Source organism: Miscanthus floridulus, chromosome 4 (genome assembly GCF_019320115.1).
Source record: "Miscanthus floridulus cultivar M001 chromosome 4, ASM1932011v1, whole genome shotgun sequence".
Taxonomy (NCBI): domain Eukaryota; kingdom Viridiplantae; phylum Streptophyta; class Magnoliopsida; order Poales; family Poaceae; genus Miscanthus; species Miscanthus floridulus.
In genome coordinates this window covers 14197626-14214994 of record NC_089583.1, presented here as the reverse complement: position 1 = coordinate 14214994, position 17369 = coordinate 14197626, and the positions used below count along the sequence as shown (strand labels likewise).

Genomic DNA, 17369 nt, shown 5'->3' with positions numbered 1-17369 from the left:
AAGCATAAGCAAAGACTTCTTGATTGTCAAGCAAAGATCCGCCGCACGACCATTGAAAAAAAACAAGACTACTTGCATCACGTCTAAATCCACCGCATGATACTAAACATGATAACAAGGTTGTCGGAACTTACGGAGGTCGACGGATCGATGACTCCTCTCGAAGAACTCGACGACACGACAAAGGGACTCGGAAGTTTGGCATGGGGCCGGTTGTATTGATTTGGTTGTGAACCCCTATTACAATGGTCGAGGGTCAATATTTATACCCTAGACAAAACACGAGTCCTAGAGGACTATGATTTACAAAGGAACCTTTAAATAAACTTGGAAACTCACGATTCCTTACCCTAAACTTTTAGAGTCCTTTACTATTACAACTTTCACCTTTTCGATCGGCCTTGCCTGCCATCTTCTGTTTTTCCCGAATGGAGTCACCGCCTTCTGGAGTAACCGACCGCAATGCATTTAGCCGACCGCTTGCTTTGTTTGCCGAATACCCTTCTTCCCGCATGCGGGTCCACCTGTCATCCTCCAGAATCGACCAAAATCTAGTGTTAGCAGAATCTCTGTGATTCAGTGATCCAACGACCGACTGATAGAGCAAGTTTGACGGTGATTAGCTCCTAATCCGTGATGATTTAGATCATGCCATAATTAACAAAGTTGATAATCTATATGTGAGCTATAACTCTTATTATTGGAGCTCAAGCTGGTTTGGCTTTGTTAGGGAGATACAAGGTGAAAAAGTTGGGTACACGAAACTGAATCCAGTTATAACACTTAGAAATTTTTCAAGTGTTTGAATCAGCCTTTAATTTTGACTTGTGGGCCATGTTTGAGGTTGTTCCACACATTTTCATGAGTTGATCATAAAACAACTTTTGTTCCTTGATAAATTAGCTACAACTTTGGTAAAGAGTGCATAGCCATGCAAAGTTTCTAAGTTGGTCTTTTGAATCAGTCAAACTATGGCACTCTAAGGGTCAATTCAAGTCAAACCTCTCCCAAGGGGCAATTTTGTCATTTTGATCTACATGAACAATGTCCAAACACTTACCCTAAGTGTAGTTAAGGTGTATTAGACCATGATCAACCACTTTACACAATTGTTATACCAATTTCTAAAGATCACATGTGATGAAGCATAAAACAATCAATTCACTCAATTGTTGCAATTCCATGTTTCACATGTTTCATTACTTTTGTTGCAAGCTTAACTTGCCACATTCCTACTATGTTGCCATGTTTCAAGGTATGAGAAGCTCATGTTACATTCACATGTTTCACTCCTACCATTCATAAGCAAATTAAGTATGAAACAACAGAATTGCGAATGTTGCATATGCATGTTTCAGTGATAATGGCATGATGACATAGATGATGCACATGTTTATGAAATGAAATGCAATTAGTGGAAGCCAAACACCTAGGGTGTTACACAGTATATGTACAATGTGTTTAGGTTGGGCATCATACATAGGACGCCAAAGAGCTCTTCATCAGTAAGGGTTGATCTTGCTGCAGTAAAACTAACAAGATGTGTGAGTGACCTGATCCAGCTAGGCAATCCATTGACAATGCCACCTATGATCCAAAGGTCTTGAAGGAGTCACATCGGTGTTGGTAGGTGGTGGAGAAAGCTCATTATCTTGCCACCATCATCACTACTTCCTTGTCGTCCTATAGTGAGCTGCCAGAGGGAGTGCATCTTACTTATGGACAGAGCAAGCTCTTGGAGAACCTCCTCTTTGCAAGTCTAACACTTCTAGTTGCTCTAGTTCACCTATCGCTAGGGTTGCTTTAGAGTCATTCTCAAGACATGTCTTACCACGCAACATATGTAGGGCCTTCATTTTGTTGATTCCCCGGGGTATAGTCCACATAATATTCCAAATATTATCCTTGTTGGTGAACCCTATGTACTCAAATTTCTCTAGCTTTGTGACAGTTTCTGGTAGCCCAGTAAGGAGTGTGTAACGTAAATCAAGTGATTGTAAGTGCTCTAGATTCTCTATCTGTCGAGGCACCTTGCTTATTCTTGTGCCCTTCAAGCTTAGGAACTTAAGTAGGTACAGATTGTAGGCATACCTCACATGCTTGTTTGTTACTCCCACATAGTCTTCTAGGTCAAGCACCCTTAAGAGGATGAAGTTTCCTAGCTTTTTCAGGAGCTTGTGTTGCCCATGGAGCTGGAACATGCTCAGTGATCGAACATGCTGCATGTTTAAATTATCCTCGCCGTAGTGGCCTTCAACGTTTCCCTTTGCTACAAAATCTACATTTTCTACATCAGCATGGAGGGTGAGGTGATGAATCTTGTCATACAATATCCCCTTATACCGCCGTCCATGCAGACTAAGAAAATTAGACTCCAAAGACTTGGACACCATGACCTCAAGATGCATGTCATGCACCCTATATGTTTCCTCCCTCTAGGCATAATGAAAGGTCCTAATATGGCTAGAGGGGGGGTGAATAGCCTATTTAAAAATCTACAAATCAACTAGAGCAATTTGATTAGTGTGACAAATAGCGTAATGCAAACTTGCTCTAGCTCTACAAGGGTTGCAAGCCACCTATCCAACAATTCTAGTTGCAATGAATACTTAGGCACACAAACTTGCTATGTAAATACTCACTAAGAGCTCTCAACCTTGCTACTCTAAAGAGCTCAACTAGATGAATGTAAATAATAAAGCAAGCTCTCAATTCTAATTACACTAAAGAGCTTGTATCAACTAGTTTGCAAGAATGTAAATGAGTGAGTAGAGTGATTATACCGACGTGTAGGGGATGAACCAATCACAAGATGAATATATATAGCCAATCACCGGGAGAATGTCAAAGAAGAGAGACAATCGATTTTCTCCCGAGGTTCACGTGCTTGCCAACATGCTACGTCCCCGTTGTGTCGACCAACACTTGGTGGTTCGGTGGCTAAGAGGTGTTTCACAAACCTCGTCCACACGATTGGACACCGCAAGAACCGACCCACAAGTGAGGTAACTCAATGACACGAGCAATTTACTAGAGTTACCTTTCGGCACTCCGCCGGGGAAGGTACAACTCCCCTTGCAATCACCGGAGATGGCCACGAACAATCACCAACTCGTGCCGATCCTCCACCGCTGCTCCAACCGTCTAGGTGGTGGCAACCACCAAGAGAAACAAGCGAAATCCGCAGCGCAACACGAATACCAAGTGCCTCTAGATGCAATCACTCAAGCAATGCACTTGGATTCTCTCCCAATCTCACAATGATGATGGATCAATGATGGAGATGAGTGGGAGGGCTTTGGCTAAGCTCACAAGGATGCTAGGTCAATGAAAATGTGCAGGAGATGTCCCTTGAGCCGGCCATGGGGCTATAAATAGAGCCCCCATCAAATAGAGCCGTTATACCCCTTCACTGGGCAATACGCGCTCTGACCGGACGCTCCGGTCATACTGACCGGACGCTGGCCCTCAGCGTCCGGTCGCCCGATGGACGCCGCGCGTCACCAGCTTCAAACGCTGTTCGTCAGATTTCAACGGCTACAAAGCTGACCGGACGCTCCGGTCAAAACTGACCGGACGCTGAAGCCCCAGCGTCCGGTCGTTTCCAGTAAGCTCCCCGAGGCATGTTTTTTCGACCGGACGCGTCCGGTCCACCTTGACCGGACGCAGACCAGCGTCCGGTGCTCAACCCCAGCGACTGTGCCGTCTGACAGCTCGACCGGATGCAGCCCTTCAGCGTCCGGTCGCTGAGTGACCCAGCGTCCGGTCAGTAGACCGACGCCAGCATCATTTCGACCAACTCCATTTCAACTCTAACTTCTTCACCCTTTCTCAAGTGTGCCAACCACCAAGAATTTTGCATCCGGCGCAATAGAAAATAGACATTTCATTTTTCCAAAAGCGCCGAATCCCGCCGAGCAAGCTCGGCGGGAGGGAGAGCGGGACCCAAACCCATCTCAACCCTGCAAACACCTTGCGCACATATGTTAGCATATTTTCACAAATATTTTCAAGGGTGTTAGCACTCCACTAGATCCTAAATGCATATGCAATGAGTTAGAGCATCTAGTGGCACTTTGATAACCGCATTCCGATACGAGTTTCACTCCTCTTAATAGTACGGCTATCTATCCTAAATGTGATCACACTCACTAAGTGTCTTGATCACTAAAACAAAATGGCTCCTACATTTTATACCTTTGCCTTGAGCCTTTTGTTTTTCTCTTTCTTCTTTTCCAAGTTCAAGCATTTGATCATCACCATGCTATCACCATTGTCATGATCTTCGTCATTGCTTCATTACTTGGAGTAGTGCTACCTATCTCATAATCACTTTGATAAACTAGGTTAGCACTTAGGGTTTCATCAATTAACCAAAACCAAACTAGAGCTTTCAATCTCCCCCTTTTTGGTAATTGATGACAACCCTTATACAAAGATATGAATTAAAGTTCATTTGAATCCATGTTGCTTGCCCAAGCTTATTTACCATGTGTAAAGGGTATAGGCAAGTTTCATGAACTCCATATGGTAGTAATTGCTCCCCCTACATATGTGCTAAGAGTTTGGATTAAAGCTTGCACATATGCTTAGATAGGAAATATAGGAGTCAATTTCTACCAAGTGATGCTAAGGTATAAGAGATGGACCTTTGAAGCGTGATACCAATCGGAGTGCACCAATATACCATCCTTAGCATCATTAGTAACTAGATATACACAAAAACTAGAATACCCCATGAGATCAACATTAAAGGTAAGGGTCTAGTTTTCATAATGTGAGCATGAGTCTAGTTACTTTTAGCCTATGCATGCTAGTTTTTCATTTCATCATTCAAACCTATAACTAGCATACACCACACAAGCATGGATGTTGAAACTTAGAATTTGTACCATGTGAGCAAATATATGAAATGTTCATTCAAATGCATCATACAAGTTTATGAGCTTGCTCCCCCTACTTGTGTGCTCAAAATTTTAATTGATCCCTTTCCTTTAGCATATCTCTCCCCTTATGTCCAATGCTCCCCTATCACTCATATCTTTGTTTCTCTCCCCCTTTGTCAACAATTAGCACAAAAGGTGAGCTTAAATTATGGATAGGTTGGGGTGAAATCATGTGAAATGAGGATCATTTTCCCAATTTGGTTCAATCTAGATTACTTGCAAAAGGTATTTAACTCGGTTTGATCCAAGGACAAGCTTCTTCACACCTCCAAATAAGGGTTATCTTGTACCATGTTGAGTTAAACACTTATAGCTCATTTTCTAAATCAAACACTAGGTTTACAAGCCCACAAACATGTCATATGCTACCACTAGATCATTTCAAACATATAAGCAATAGTGGTACCATACAAGCATCAAATTCATTTGATTTTCATGAATGAGCCTATTCAAATGTGAAATATGTCTAAATGCACTAATCATGTCCTTAGCAAGGATGTATGTCATGCCAATCAACTTTTACCTTGGATTGCTCGAAGGAGAGGCATGTCATATAATGGGGGTGCATCAACACATATTTGAGAAGTCAAGTATGTTCAATTCATTCCTTAGCTTGCAAAACCTCTTCTCATCAAGTGGCTTGGTGAATATGTCGGCAAGTTGATCTTCGGTGCCCACACTCTCTATGCAAATGTCCCCCTTTTGTTGGTGATCTCTTATGAAGTGATGACGGACATCTATATGCTTTGTTCTTGAGTGTTGAACCGGATTGTTGGTGAGCTTTACGGCACTTTCATTGTCACATAGCAACGGCACTTGCTTGAACTTGATTCCAAAGTCACTCAAAGTAGCCTTCATCCAAAGTAATTGAGCACAACAGCTACCGGCCGAAATGTACTCCGCTTCAGCGGTTGAAAGTGCTACACTATTTTGCTTCTTTGATGACCAAGATACGAGTGATCTTCCCAATAGTTGACATGTGCCCGATGTGCTCTTTCTCTCAACTTTGCATCCCGCATAATCGGAATCCGAATATCCAATCAACTCAAATCTTGCTCCTTTGGGATACCATAATCCAACATGTTGTGTATGCTTCAAGTACCTCAATATTCTCTTTGTTGCCTTCAAATGACTTTCTCTTGGTGAGGCTTGAAATCTTGCACACATGCATACACTAAACATTACATCCGGTCTTGATGCGGTCACATAGAGTAGACTTCCAATCATAGACCGATACATCTTTTGATCCACCATGTTGCCACTAGCATCACTATCTAAGCTTCCACTTGTCCCCATTGGTGTACTAATAGCTTTGCTCTCATCCATTTCAAACTTCTTGAGCATGTCCTTGATATACTTGCCTTGACTCACAAATGTGCCATTCTTCATTTGCTTGATTTGAAGACCAAGGAAGTAACTAAGTTCTCCAATCATAGACATCTCAAACTCACTTGCCATCATCTTGCCAAACTCCTCACAAAATTCTTGATTTGTTGATCCAAAGATGATATCATCCACATAGATTTGCATGACAAACAAATCATTTCCAAGTTTCTTGGTGAAGAGAGTGGTGTCAACCTTTCCCATCTTGAATCCCTTAGAGAGTAGGAAATCCCTCAATCTCTCATACCATGCTCTTGGTGCTTGTTTCAATCCATACAAAGCCTTTCTCAACTTGTAAACATGGTTGGGTTTCTTTTCATCTTCAAAACCGGGAGGTTGCTCAACATATACAAGCTCATTGATGTACCCATTGAGAAATGCACTCTTCACATCCATTTGATATAGCTTGATGTTGTGGGCACATGCATAAGCTAGCAAGATCCTAATTGCTTCCAATCTTGCAACCGGGGCATATGTTTCTCCAAAGTCAAGACCTTCAACTTGAGTGTAACCTTGAGCCACTAATCTTGCTTTGTTCCTTATTACTATCCCATCTTGATCTTGCTTGTTCCGAAAGACCCACTTGGTTCCAATCACATTATGACCCTTAGGCCTCTCAACTAACTCCCATACTTGGTTTCTTGTGAAGTTGTTTAGCTCTTCATGCATAGCATTGACCCAATCAACATCATTCAAAGCTTCATCTATCTTCTTAGGCTCAATGGATGACACAAATGAGAAATGCTCACAAAATGATGCCAATCTTGATCTTGTTTGCACACCTCTTGAAATATCACCAATGATAGTGTCCAATGGATGATCTCTTGCAACATTGGTTGGTTGAAGCACTTGCACTTGATTGCTTGCATTTGATTGGTTACTTGATTGAGATGATGAACTAGCCATTTGTTGATCTTGCACATTGCTATTACTAGTGCTTGCTTGGATTTGATCATGAGAACCACTTGCTTGCACATTTGAGTTAGAGAGCACTTGATTCTTGTCATCTTCAATATCAATCACCTCTCTAGGCCTTATATCACCAATGTCCATGTTCTTCATTGCATTGACCAATTGAGTGCCTCTTACATCATCTAGATTCTCATCTTCCTCTTGGGAACCATTTGTTTCATCAAATTCCACATCATGAACCTCCTCAAGAGTACCACTAGCCAAATTCCAAACTCTATAAGCCTTGCTAGTAGTGGAGTAACCAAGCAAGAAACCTTCATCACATTTCTTTTCAAACTTGCTCAATCTAGTGCCTTTCTTCAATATATAGCATTTGCACCCAAAAACCCGAAAGTATGCTATGTTGGGCTTTCTTCCATTCAATAGCTCATAGGGTGTCTTCTCCATCATGGGGTGACAATAGAGTCGGTTGCTATAATAGCAAGCCGTGTTGATTGCTTCGGCCCAAAATAAATGACTCACATTGTACTCACTCAACATTGATCTTGCCATATCAATCAAGGTTCTATTCTTTCTTTCAACTAGCCCATTTGATTGAGGAGTATACTTGGCCGAGAATTGATGTCTAATACCAAATTCATCACACAACTCATCAATTCTAGTGTTCTTGAATTCACTACCATTGTCACTTCTAACTTTCTTGATGATTATTTCAAACTCATTGTGAATGCCCTTGACAAATGATTTGAATATTGCAAACACATCACTCTTGTCACCAAGAAAGAACACCCAAGTGTATCTAGTGAAATCATCGACAATCACAAATCCATATTTGTTTCCACCAATGCTAGTGTATGTGGTTGGTCCAAACAAGTCCATGTGTATCAATTCAAATGCCTTAGATGTACTCATCATGCTCTTCTTAGGATGTGTATTACCAACTTGTTTTCCGGCTTGACATGCACTACATAGCTTATCCTTTTCAAATGTGACATCTTTCAAGCCTCTAACTAAGTCATGCTTAATCAATTTGTTCAATTGTTTCATTCCAACATGACCAAGCCTTCTATGCCATAACCAACCCATGCTAGACTTAGTGATCAAACATGTTGACAATTGAGCTTCTCTAGCATTGAAATCAACTAAGTATAGATTCTCATATCTAAATCCTTTGAATATCAAATTTGAGCCATCTACACTTATGATCTCTACATCATCCACACCAAATATGCATTTGAAACCAAGATCACACAATTGGGCTACCGACAATAGGTTGAAATTCAAGCTCTCTACTAGTAGCACATTGGAAATGCTCAAGTCATTGGATATTGCAATCTTACCAAGCCCCTTGACTTTGCCTTTGCCATTGTCACCAAATGTAATACTATCAATCCCATTGCTCTTGCTTTCATTGATTGAATTGAACATTCTTGAATCACCGGTCATGTGTTGTGTGCACCCACTATCAAGCACCCAATGCCTTCCTCCGGCTTTATAATTTACCTACAAAAGAAGATCAATTCCTTTTAGGTACCCAAACTTGCTTGGGTCCTTGTAGGTTAGTCACCAAGGTCTTTGGTACCCAAATGGCCTTCTTCTTTGGGCCCACAATTGGTGTACCAATGAACTTAGCCTTCACACCATTGGCACCCTTATAAAGCATGTAACAAGAATCAAATTTGATTGAGGATACATTAGGTAGCTTGTTCTTGTTAGTCTTGCAATTTTGCTCTATATGCCCAACTTGCTTGCATCTATTGCAAAATCGACCATTGCCCTTCACAAAGCTAGCTTTGGGAGTGACAAAGGCCGCCTTGCCTTTCTTGGGGGTATAGCCTAATCCCTCTTTGTTGAGAGAAAACCTTTGGCTACCCAAGCACTTTAGCAAGCGGGCATCTCCACCATAGGCATTGCCTAAGGCACGAGTGAGCTCATTCACCTCCTTCTTGAGGGTCTCATTTTCCACTGCTAGTGATGTATCATTCATAGGTGGAGTGAAAGTGGTAGTGCTACAAGAAGTGTTAGTGGGAGAAATAGCAATAGGCTTATAAGTAGATTCATTAATAAGATCACATGTTAGTCCCACATCACATGTAACTATCACTTGCTCCTCCTTGGCTTCCACCTTCTTGACTTGCTCAATGAGAGAGGAATGAGCTTTTTCAAGCTTTGAGTGAGCTTTGCCAAGCTTCTCATGGGCATCCATTAGCCCCTCATGAGTGGCATTGAGCTCATCAAAGGATTGCTCAAGAAATTTGACTTTCTTGTTCAATTCCTTACATTCCTTTCTCTTCATCTCAAAGCAAGTATGCACTTGCTCACACATGTCCATGAGCTCCTCCTTGGAGTACTCATCATCATCATCATCACTCCTACAAGCATCACTTTCACATTCATCATCATCACTCACATCATATTTTACCTTGGTAGGTTTTGCCATGAGGCACGTCGATGGAGTATCGAAGATAGAGGGCTTGTTGTTGATGGCGATGCTTGCTAGAGCTCTCTTGATAGATTTCTTGTCATCATCACTAGAGCTATCACTATCCGAAGAGCCATCACTATCCCAAGTGACTACATAGCCTCCACCCTTCTTCTTCTTTTGAAAGGTCATCCTCTTCTCCCTCTTCTCCTTCTTTTCTTTCTTGTCTTTCTTGTGTTTGTTCTTCTCATCTTCATCATTGTCACTATTGTAAGGACAATTGGCTACCACATGATCAGGACTCTTGCAATTATAGCATCTTCTCACATATTCTTTGCTCTTGGTATGATCTCTTCTTTTTCTTGCACCATAGCCTTTCTTCTTCATGAACTTGCCCATCTTGCGCACAAAGAGAGCCATAGCTTCATCATCAATATCACTAAGATCCTCATCATCACTTGACTCTTTCTTTGATTTGCCCTTGTTCTTGTATGATGATGAGCTAGCCTTGAATGCTACACTCTTCTTCTTCTTGTCCTCATCTTCCTTCTTGTCCTCCTTGTCATCCCCCTCCCTTTCCACACGGTATGTCTCTTGTGTCATGACTTCACCTAGTACTTGGTTGGGGGTGATCTCCTTTAATCCTCCTCTTATGATTAGCATTCTCAACATTTCAAACCTTGGAGGTAGACTCATCAAGAACCGATGAGAGACATCATCATTCTTGATCTTTTCTCCCAAAGCCTTCAAATCATTGACAATGACTTGCAAGCGATGGAACATCTCCGGTATGCTCTCATCATCTTTCATCTTGAAACCTATCAACTTGTCCTTGAGAATATATAACTTGGCACTCTTCACCTCCGGTGTGCCCTCATAGGTTTCCTCCAATCTCCTCCACACTTCATTTGCTCTTTCACAATCCTTGATTTGCTCAAACACCTTTGGATCAAGGGCATTGTATAGGGTGTTGAGAGCCATTGTATTGCATTGCTTGTTAGACTTATCTTGGTTGGTGGGATTGTCGGGATTAATGATAGCATAATCATTCTCGGTTACATCCCATACTTGATCATTGATTGAACCAAGATACACACTTATCTTTCTCTTCCAATAATCATAGCTTGTGCCATCAAAGAATGGTGGTTTGCCCCCCACATGGTTGAACACAACTTGAGCCATAATTTGACACCGAGGTTGTTAAGCCTTCAATCAAACGGTGACCACGGCTCCGATACCACTTGAAAGGTCCTAATATGGCTAGAGGGGGGGTGAATAGCCTATTTAAAAATCTACAAATCAACTAGAGCAATTTGATTAGTGTGACAAATAGCGTAATGCAAACTTGCTCTAGCTCTACAAGGGTTGCAAGCCACCTATCCAACAATTCTAGTTGCAATGAATACTTAGGCACACAAACTTGCTATGTAAATACTCACTAAGAGCTCTCAACCTTGCTACTCTAAAGAGCTCAACTAGATGAATGTAAATAATAAAGCAAGCTCTCAATTCTAATTACACTAAAGAGCTTGTATCAACTAGTTTGCAAGAATGTAAATGAGTGAGTAGAGTGATTATACCGACGTGTAGGGGATGAACCAATCACAAGATGAATATATATAGCCAATCACCGGGAGAATGTCAAAGAAGAGAGACAATCGATTTTCTCCCGAGGTTCACGTGCTTGCCAACACGCTACGTCCCCGTTGTGTCGACCAACACTTGGTGGTTCGGCGGCTAAGAGGTGTTTCACAAACCTCGTCCACACGATTGGACACCGCAAGAACCGACCCACAAGTGAGGTAACTCAATGACACGAGCAATTTACTAGAGTTACCTTTCGGCACTCCGCCGGGGAAGGTACAACTCCCCTTGCAATCACCGGAGATGGCCACGAACAATCACCAACTCGTGCCGATCCTCCACCGCTGCTCCAACCGTCTAGGTGGTGGCAACCACCAAGAGAAACAAGCGAAATCCGCAGCGCAACACGAATACCAAGTGCCTCTAGATGCAATCACTCAAGCAATGCACTTGGATTCTCTCCCAATCTCACAATGATGATGGATCAATGATGGAGATGAGTGGGAGGGCTTTGGCTAAGCTCACAAGGATGCTAGGTCAATGAAAATGTGCAGGAGATGTCCCTTGAGCCGGCCATGGGGCTATAAATAGAGCCCCCATCAAATAGAGCCGTTATACCCCTTCACTGGGCAATACGCGCTCTGACCGGACGCTCCGGTCATACTGACCGGACGCTGGCCCTCAGCGTCCGGTCGCCCGATGGACGCCGCGCGTCACCAGCTTCAAACGCTGTTCGTCAGATTTCAACGGCTACAAAGCTGACCGGACGCTCCGGTCAAAACTGACCGGACGCTGAAGCCCCAGCGTCCGGTCGTTTCCAGTAAGCTCCCCGAGGCATGTTTTTTCGACCGGACGCGTCCGGTCCACCTTGACCGGACGCAGACCAGCGTCCGGTGCTCAACCCCAGCGACTGTGCCGTCTGACAGCTCGACCGGATGCAGCCCTTCAGCTGTCCGGTCGCTGAGTGACCCAGCGTCCGGTCAGTAGACCGACGCCAGCATCATTTCGACCAACTCCATTTCAACTCTAACTTCTTCACCCTTTCTCAAGTGTGCCAACCACCAAGAATTTTGCATCCGGCGCAATAGAAAATAGACATTTCATTTTTCCAAAAGCGCCGAATCTCGCCGAGCAAGCTCGGCGGGAGGGAGAGCGGGACCCAAACCCATCTCAACCCTGCAAACACCTTGCGCACATATGTTAGCATATTTTCACAAATATTTTCAAGGGTGTTAGCACTCCACTAGATCCTAAATGCATATGCAATGAGTTAGAGCATCTAGTGGCACTTTGATAACCGCATTCCGATACGAGTTTCACTCCTCTTAATAGTACGGCTATCTATCCTAAATGTGATCACACTCACTAAGTGTCTTGATCACTAAAACAAAATGGCTCCTACATTTTATACCTTTGCCTTGAGCCTTTTGTTTTTCTCTTTCTTCTTTTCCAAGTTCAAGCATTTGATCATCACCATGCTATCACCATTGTCATGATCTTCGTCATTGCTTCATTACTTGGAGTAGTGCTACCTATCTCATAATCACTTTGATAAACTAGGTTAGCACTTAGGGTTTCATCAATTAACCAAAACCAAACTAGAGCTTTCACATAACCACCAAAATGGCCTGCTTCTTCAATCATGTTCCTACTCAAGAGTTCATCCAAGTAAGACTCTGTAACCTCCCACATAGTCAACCCCCGCTTCAGATGAATCAATCCTTCAGCCATCCATCTATTCAATAGTCGTTCCTTTCTGATCACATAATCCTCTAGAAAAATGCTAAAGTACATCATGCAACCCTTAAGCTCATGAGGGAGGTGATTGTAGCTCAGTATGACTATATGCTTCATCCCCTCAAGGGTTGGGTGGTTCTCCATGTGAGAACCAATTGATTTGCAAACTCTATCCCACTTATCTTTGCTTCCAAGTGATTTGTATCCTACCAAAACACTAGCAATGCTGACAATGGCCAATGGCAGCCCACCACATTTTTTCAAGATGTTACCCATTACATCTTCAAACTGCTTGGGGTAAACAACATCCATGGAGCCAAACACTCTGCTGACAAACAACTTCTTGGAATCTTCAACTTTAAGGGGTTCCATTTTATGAATGCAAAGGCCACTAGAACTATCAGGACTGCATGCATTGGCCACTATTTCTATCCGAGTGGTCACCACAATTCTACTGCCCTTTTTGCTCTCTGGCAGCTTGGATTGGATTGCCTCCCATGCTCACACACTCCAAACATCATCGATCACTACGAGGTACCTGTTTTAAACATGCATGATATAGATAGTTTAGTCATATATGAAAGCATAATTGGAATTGTGGAATACGCGATATATTACTCAGGGACCTGTGTTGTGTACATATAGGCATGATGGAGAGCCAGATATGGTAGGCCCATGGGCCATGTCACATTTACAATCTAACACTCCCCTATAGTCGGAACTGGGAGCACCGTGAACATTGAGACTAGACCTAAACTCCACGAAGACGGATGTCGGAAGGCCCTTGGTGAAGATGTCGGCGTACTAAGATGTCATGGGGACATGAAGAACTTGAATTTCTCCAAGGGCAACATGGTCATGAACAAAGTGTAAATCAATCTCCACATGCTTGGTCCGCTGGTGCTGAACGGGGTTGGTGGACAAATAAACGGCACTGACATTGTCACAGTACACAACGGTGGCTCGCCAAAGAGGGCAATAGAGCTCATGGAGGAGTTGACGCAACCAACACACCTCCGCAACTCCATTTGCGACAGCACGATACTCGGCCTCTACACTAGATCTTGAGACTGTCGCCTGACGCTTGGAAGACCAAGAAATCAAATTATCACCCAAAAATACACCGTATCCAGAAGTGGAACGGCGAGTATTGGGACAACCGGCCCAATCAGCATTAGTGTACACAGTGAGATCAGTAGTCGAGGTGCAAAGAAGGTGAAAACTGAGGTCCAGGGTACCCTAAATGTAGCGCAGAATGCGCTTTCATGGCGGTGAGGTGTGGCTCTCTCGGATCATGCATATAAAGATAGACCTGCTGAACAGCGTAGGCGAGATCAAGGTGCATGAAGGTGAGGTACTGAAGTGCGCCAGCAATGCTACGAAAATGTGTCAGATCAGCCACTGGGACACCATCAGCAGATATCTTGGTGTGAGTATCGATAGGTGTACTGCAAGGCTTTAGTCACGCATACCAGCACAGTCCAGAATATCTAGCATATACTATCTCTAAGAGAGGAATAAACCATTAGCTCGATGATCAATAGAGAGACCCAAGAAGTGATGAAGAGGACCCATATCTGTCATAGAGAATTTCCGCTAGAGTGCTGCAATAACCTGCTTGAGGAAACTCGGTGACGAGGCATTGAGAACAATATCGTCCACATAGAGAAGCAAAAAACCTATGTTAGCACCATGGCGATAGATGAACAGAGAGGTGTCTGCCTTGGCCTCAACAAACCCGAGAGAGGTGATGTGACAGGCAAAGCAACTGTGCCACGTGTGAGGTGCCTGCTTCAGTCCATACAATGATCTATTCAACTTGCACACATAGTTGGGTCAGGAGGAGTTAACAAATCCAGATGGCTGCTCACAGTAAATGGTCTCAGTCAATGTCCCATGGAGGAAAGCATTCTTGACGTCCAACTGGTGAATTGGCCAAGAGTGAGACATAGCCAATGTAAGAACAACACAGATTGTGGCCAGCTTGATGACTGGACTAAAAGTCTCCTCATAATCAATCCCCAGGTGCTGAGTGAAACCTTAAAGCACCCACCTGGCCTTGTAACGATCAAGAGAGCCATCAGCCAAAAACTTGTGATGATAAACCCATTTACCGGTGATGACGTTAACACCGGGTGGACGGGCAACCAAAGTCCAGGTGTCGTTGGCCAAGAGTGCATCAAACTCAGCCTGCATCGCTGCTCGCCAGTTAGGATCAGCTAAGGCGGAGCGAAAGGTCTTTGGTAGGGGCGAGAGGAGCGCCGTGTGAAGGTTCAGGCGATCCACTGGCTGAATAAAAGTAGACTTGCGTCGAGTCCACATGCTGTGATCGTTCACCATAGGCATGATGGACTAAGGCTGTGTAGCAGCAGTGCGGCCAGCTCTACTACCAGCAGCCTGGGACTGAATGTCCACAGGGGCAGCAGAGGCGGATGCCGAGGGAGCACCAGTAGGACCCGAGCCAGAGCCTAGTTCAATGGCGGGTGACGTGCTGGGCGCAGCAGTAGCAGTACCGCCCAATCCAGAGGGTGGTGAGCTGGGCGCCAGCAAGTGGGCACCAGACGCCCTAGGTCTCGATGTGGGGGCACCGAGCACGAGTGACTGAGGTGCGGCGGGAGCGCTAGGAGGAGTACCTGCAACCACAACACTTGGCCCGATGGGCATAGTGGAAATATCATCGTCGTTCAAAAAATCCATGTAACACCCTAGGTGTTTGTCACCAGTTAAGCAATGGGTTTGAGTTCAAACATGGCATATTAAGTGATGGTGAAGATGCCAAGGTCCAACCTATAGAAATGAGCCCCAACCTAAACTTGGATATTGCACCCTTGCTTTACGCATAGGCCCTTTTCAAGATATATGTTTGGCTAGTGTTATGGGAATATCTTCATATGTCTCACATCAATACCCATCTATATTGATCCATGGAAAAGTTTCATGAAGTTTGGAATCAAAAAGTCACATGAAATAATAAGTTATATCCTTGTTGGAATGATTTTACTAAGTGCTTCAATTGCACTATTAAGTGAATGAGAGCATGAGATGTCAACCAAACCTTGCAACCTTGCCAAAATGACTCTATATGAATTCTACAACAAAAGTCATGAAAGGTTCATGTTGGGCAAATGCCAAGAAAATGCTCCAATGGATCAAAAAGGATAATTTAAGCTCCATCGTGATCCTACTTTGGTCAAAGTAGAACAGTAGGTTCTATACCAGTTTTGAGGTTGGACCTTAAATGAAAGTTGTAGTCCATATCATGTAGAACAAACTTTGTTTTTGGACCAAGAGCTAGATCAACTTGGAAATAAGTCAAACAGAGGCTCAAAGTTGGAACCTACTGCTGATTTCAGGACTTAGAAATATTCTAAGTCTAGAAATTCATCGACATCAGCATTGACGTCTCGCGTTCTCCAAAATTTGTTAAGCAACTCGATTTGGTCCAAAGATAAAAGTTGGAGTATACATGATGGAGATGGGCATGTATAAAAATGGAATTCGTTCGACTTCGTTTTGACCACCAATTTGGGCTTTTGTTCATCGCTGTCAACGCGCTGACGCTGTTAACTTAGAGATTAATTACCCACTGTTATGATGCTCAAATGACTGGAGTCCCTTAATGAGAAATGTAGAGCAGTCCGAGGTGAGCAAACTTCATTTTTGGCCCAAGGACTGATTCGGCCTAGAAGTGGCCCAAATCCGCTCCCCACCTTGCCCTCACCGACGCTCGCCACGTGCTCGACGTTTTGCCTGCGTGGCTGCCATGCACCAGAGCTCGCCCCCCATGGCCGACGTGTGTCTGAACTCTGCGCCACGCGTCCCTGCCGCTCCCTCTCACATTTGGTGAAGCCTGGCGCCCTCCATGCTCGCTCAGCACTCTCCCTCACTCGCCCCTTCTCGCTCTGCCCCTCTGTAGCGCTGAGCGCGGCCGCGTCCACCATGGCCGGCGGGCCAAGCTTGCCCCCGTCGCATCCCTGCTGCCTCCGAGCCCTCTCGCGACCCACTGCACAAACCATCGCCTCCGCCTCTTCCTCCTCTACGACCGGCGCCCCTCGTCTGAGCCGGGAACCACCGGAACAGCCCGGCCATCACAGCCGCTGCCATCGCCGCCGCTTGCTGCAGTGGCCGTGCCACCACAAGCCGCCTCGGGCCGAGCTGGATAGACCAGCAGGTGTGCGTGGACCCCCTAGTTCTCCCCCGCCATTCCTACGCCGACGACGTGCCTTCTCCGGCCGGCGACGACAAGCTTCGGCGCATCCTCTGCAACAAATCCCGTCAAGGACCTCGCGCAACAATTCGACAAAAGGAGAGGGTCTTTCTGCAGAACCCGTGACTCATGTGAATAGTGCCATAAGGACTGGTTTGTAATTATTTTGCAGGAACTT

At 44.2% G+C, this 17369-nt stretch overlaps 1 protein-coding gene and 1 pseudogene across 1 annotated transcript; both read right to left on the bottom strand.

Moving 5' to 3' along the window:
- Positions 1–15180, bottom strand: part of LOC136548080 (disease resistance protein Pik-2-like) — a 45920-nt pseudogene extending 30740 nt beyond the window's left edge.
- Positions 15181–15336: 156 nt separating this feature from the next.
- LOC136548079 (uncharacterized) lies at positions 15337–17000 on the bottom strand. Its single transcript, XM_066539725.1, has 2 exons — positions 16823–17000; positions 15337–15617 (listed from the first exon to the last, which is right to left on the bottom strand). The coding sequence occupies exons 1-2, from the start codon at positions 16998–17000 to the stop codon at positions 15337–15339; spliced, it is 459 nt and encodes a 152-aa protein (XP_066395822.1).
- Positions 17001–17369: the final 369 nt, after the last annotated feature.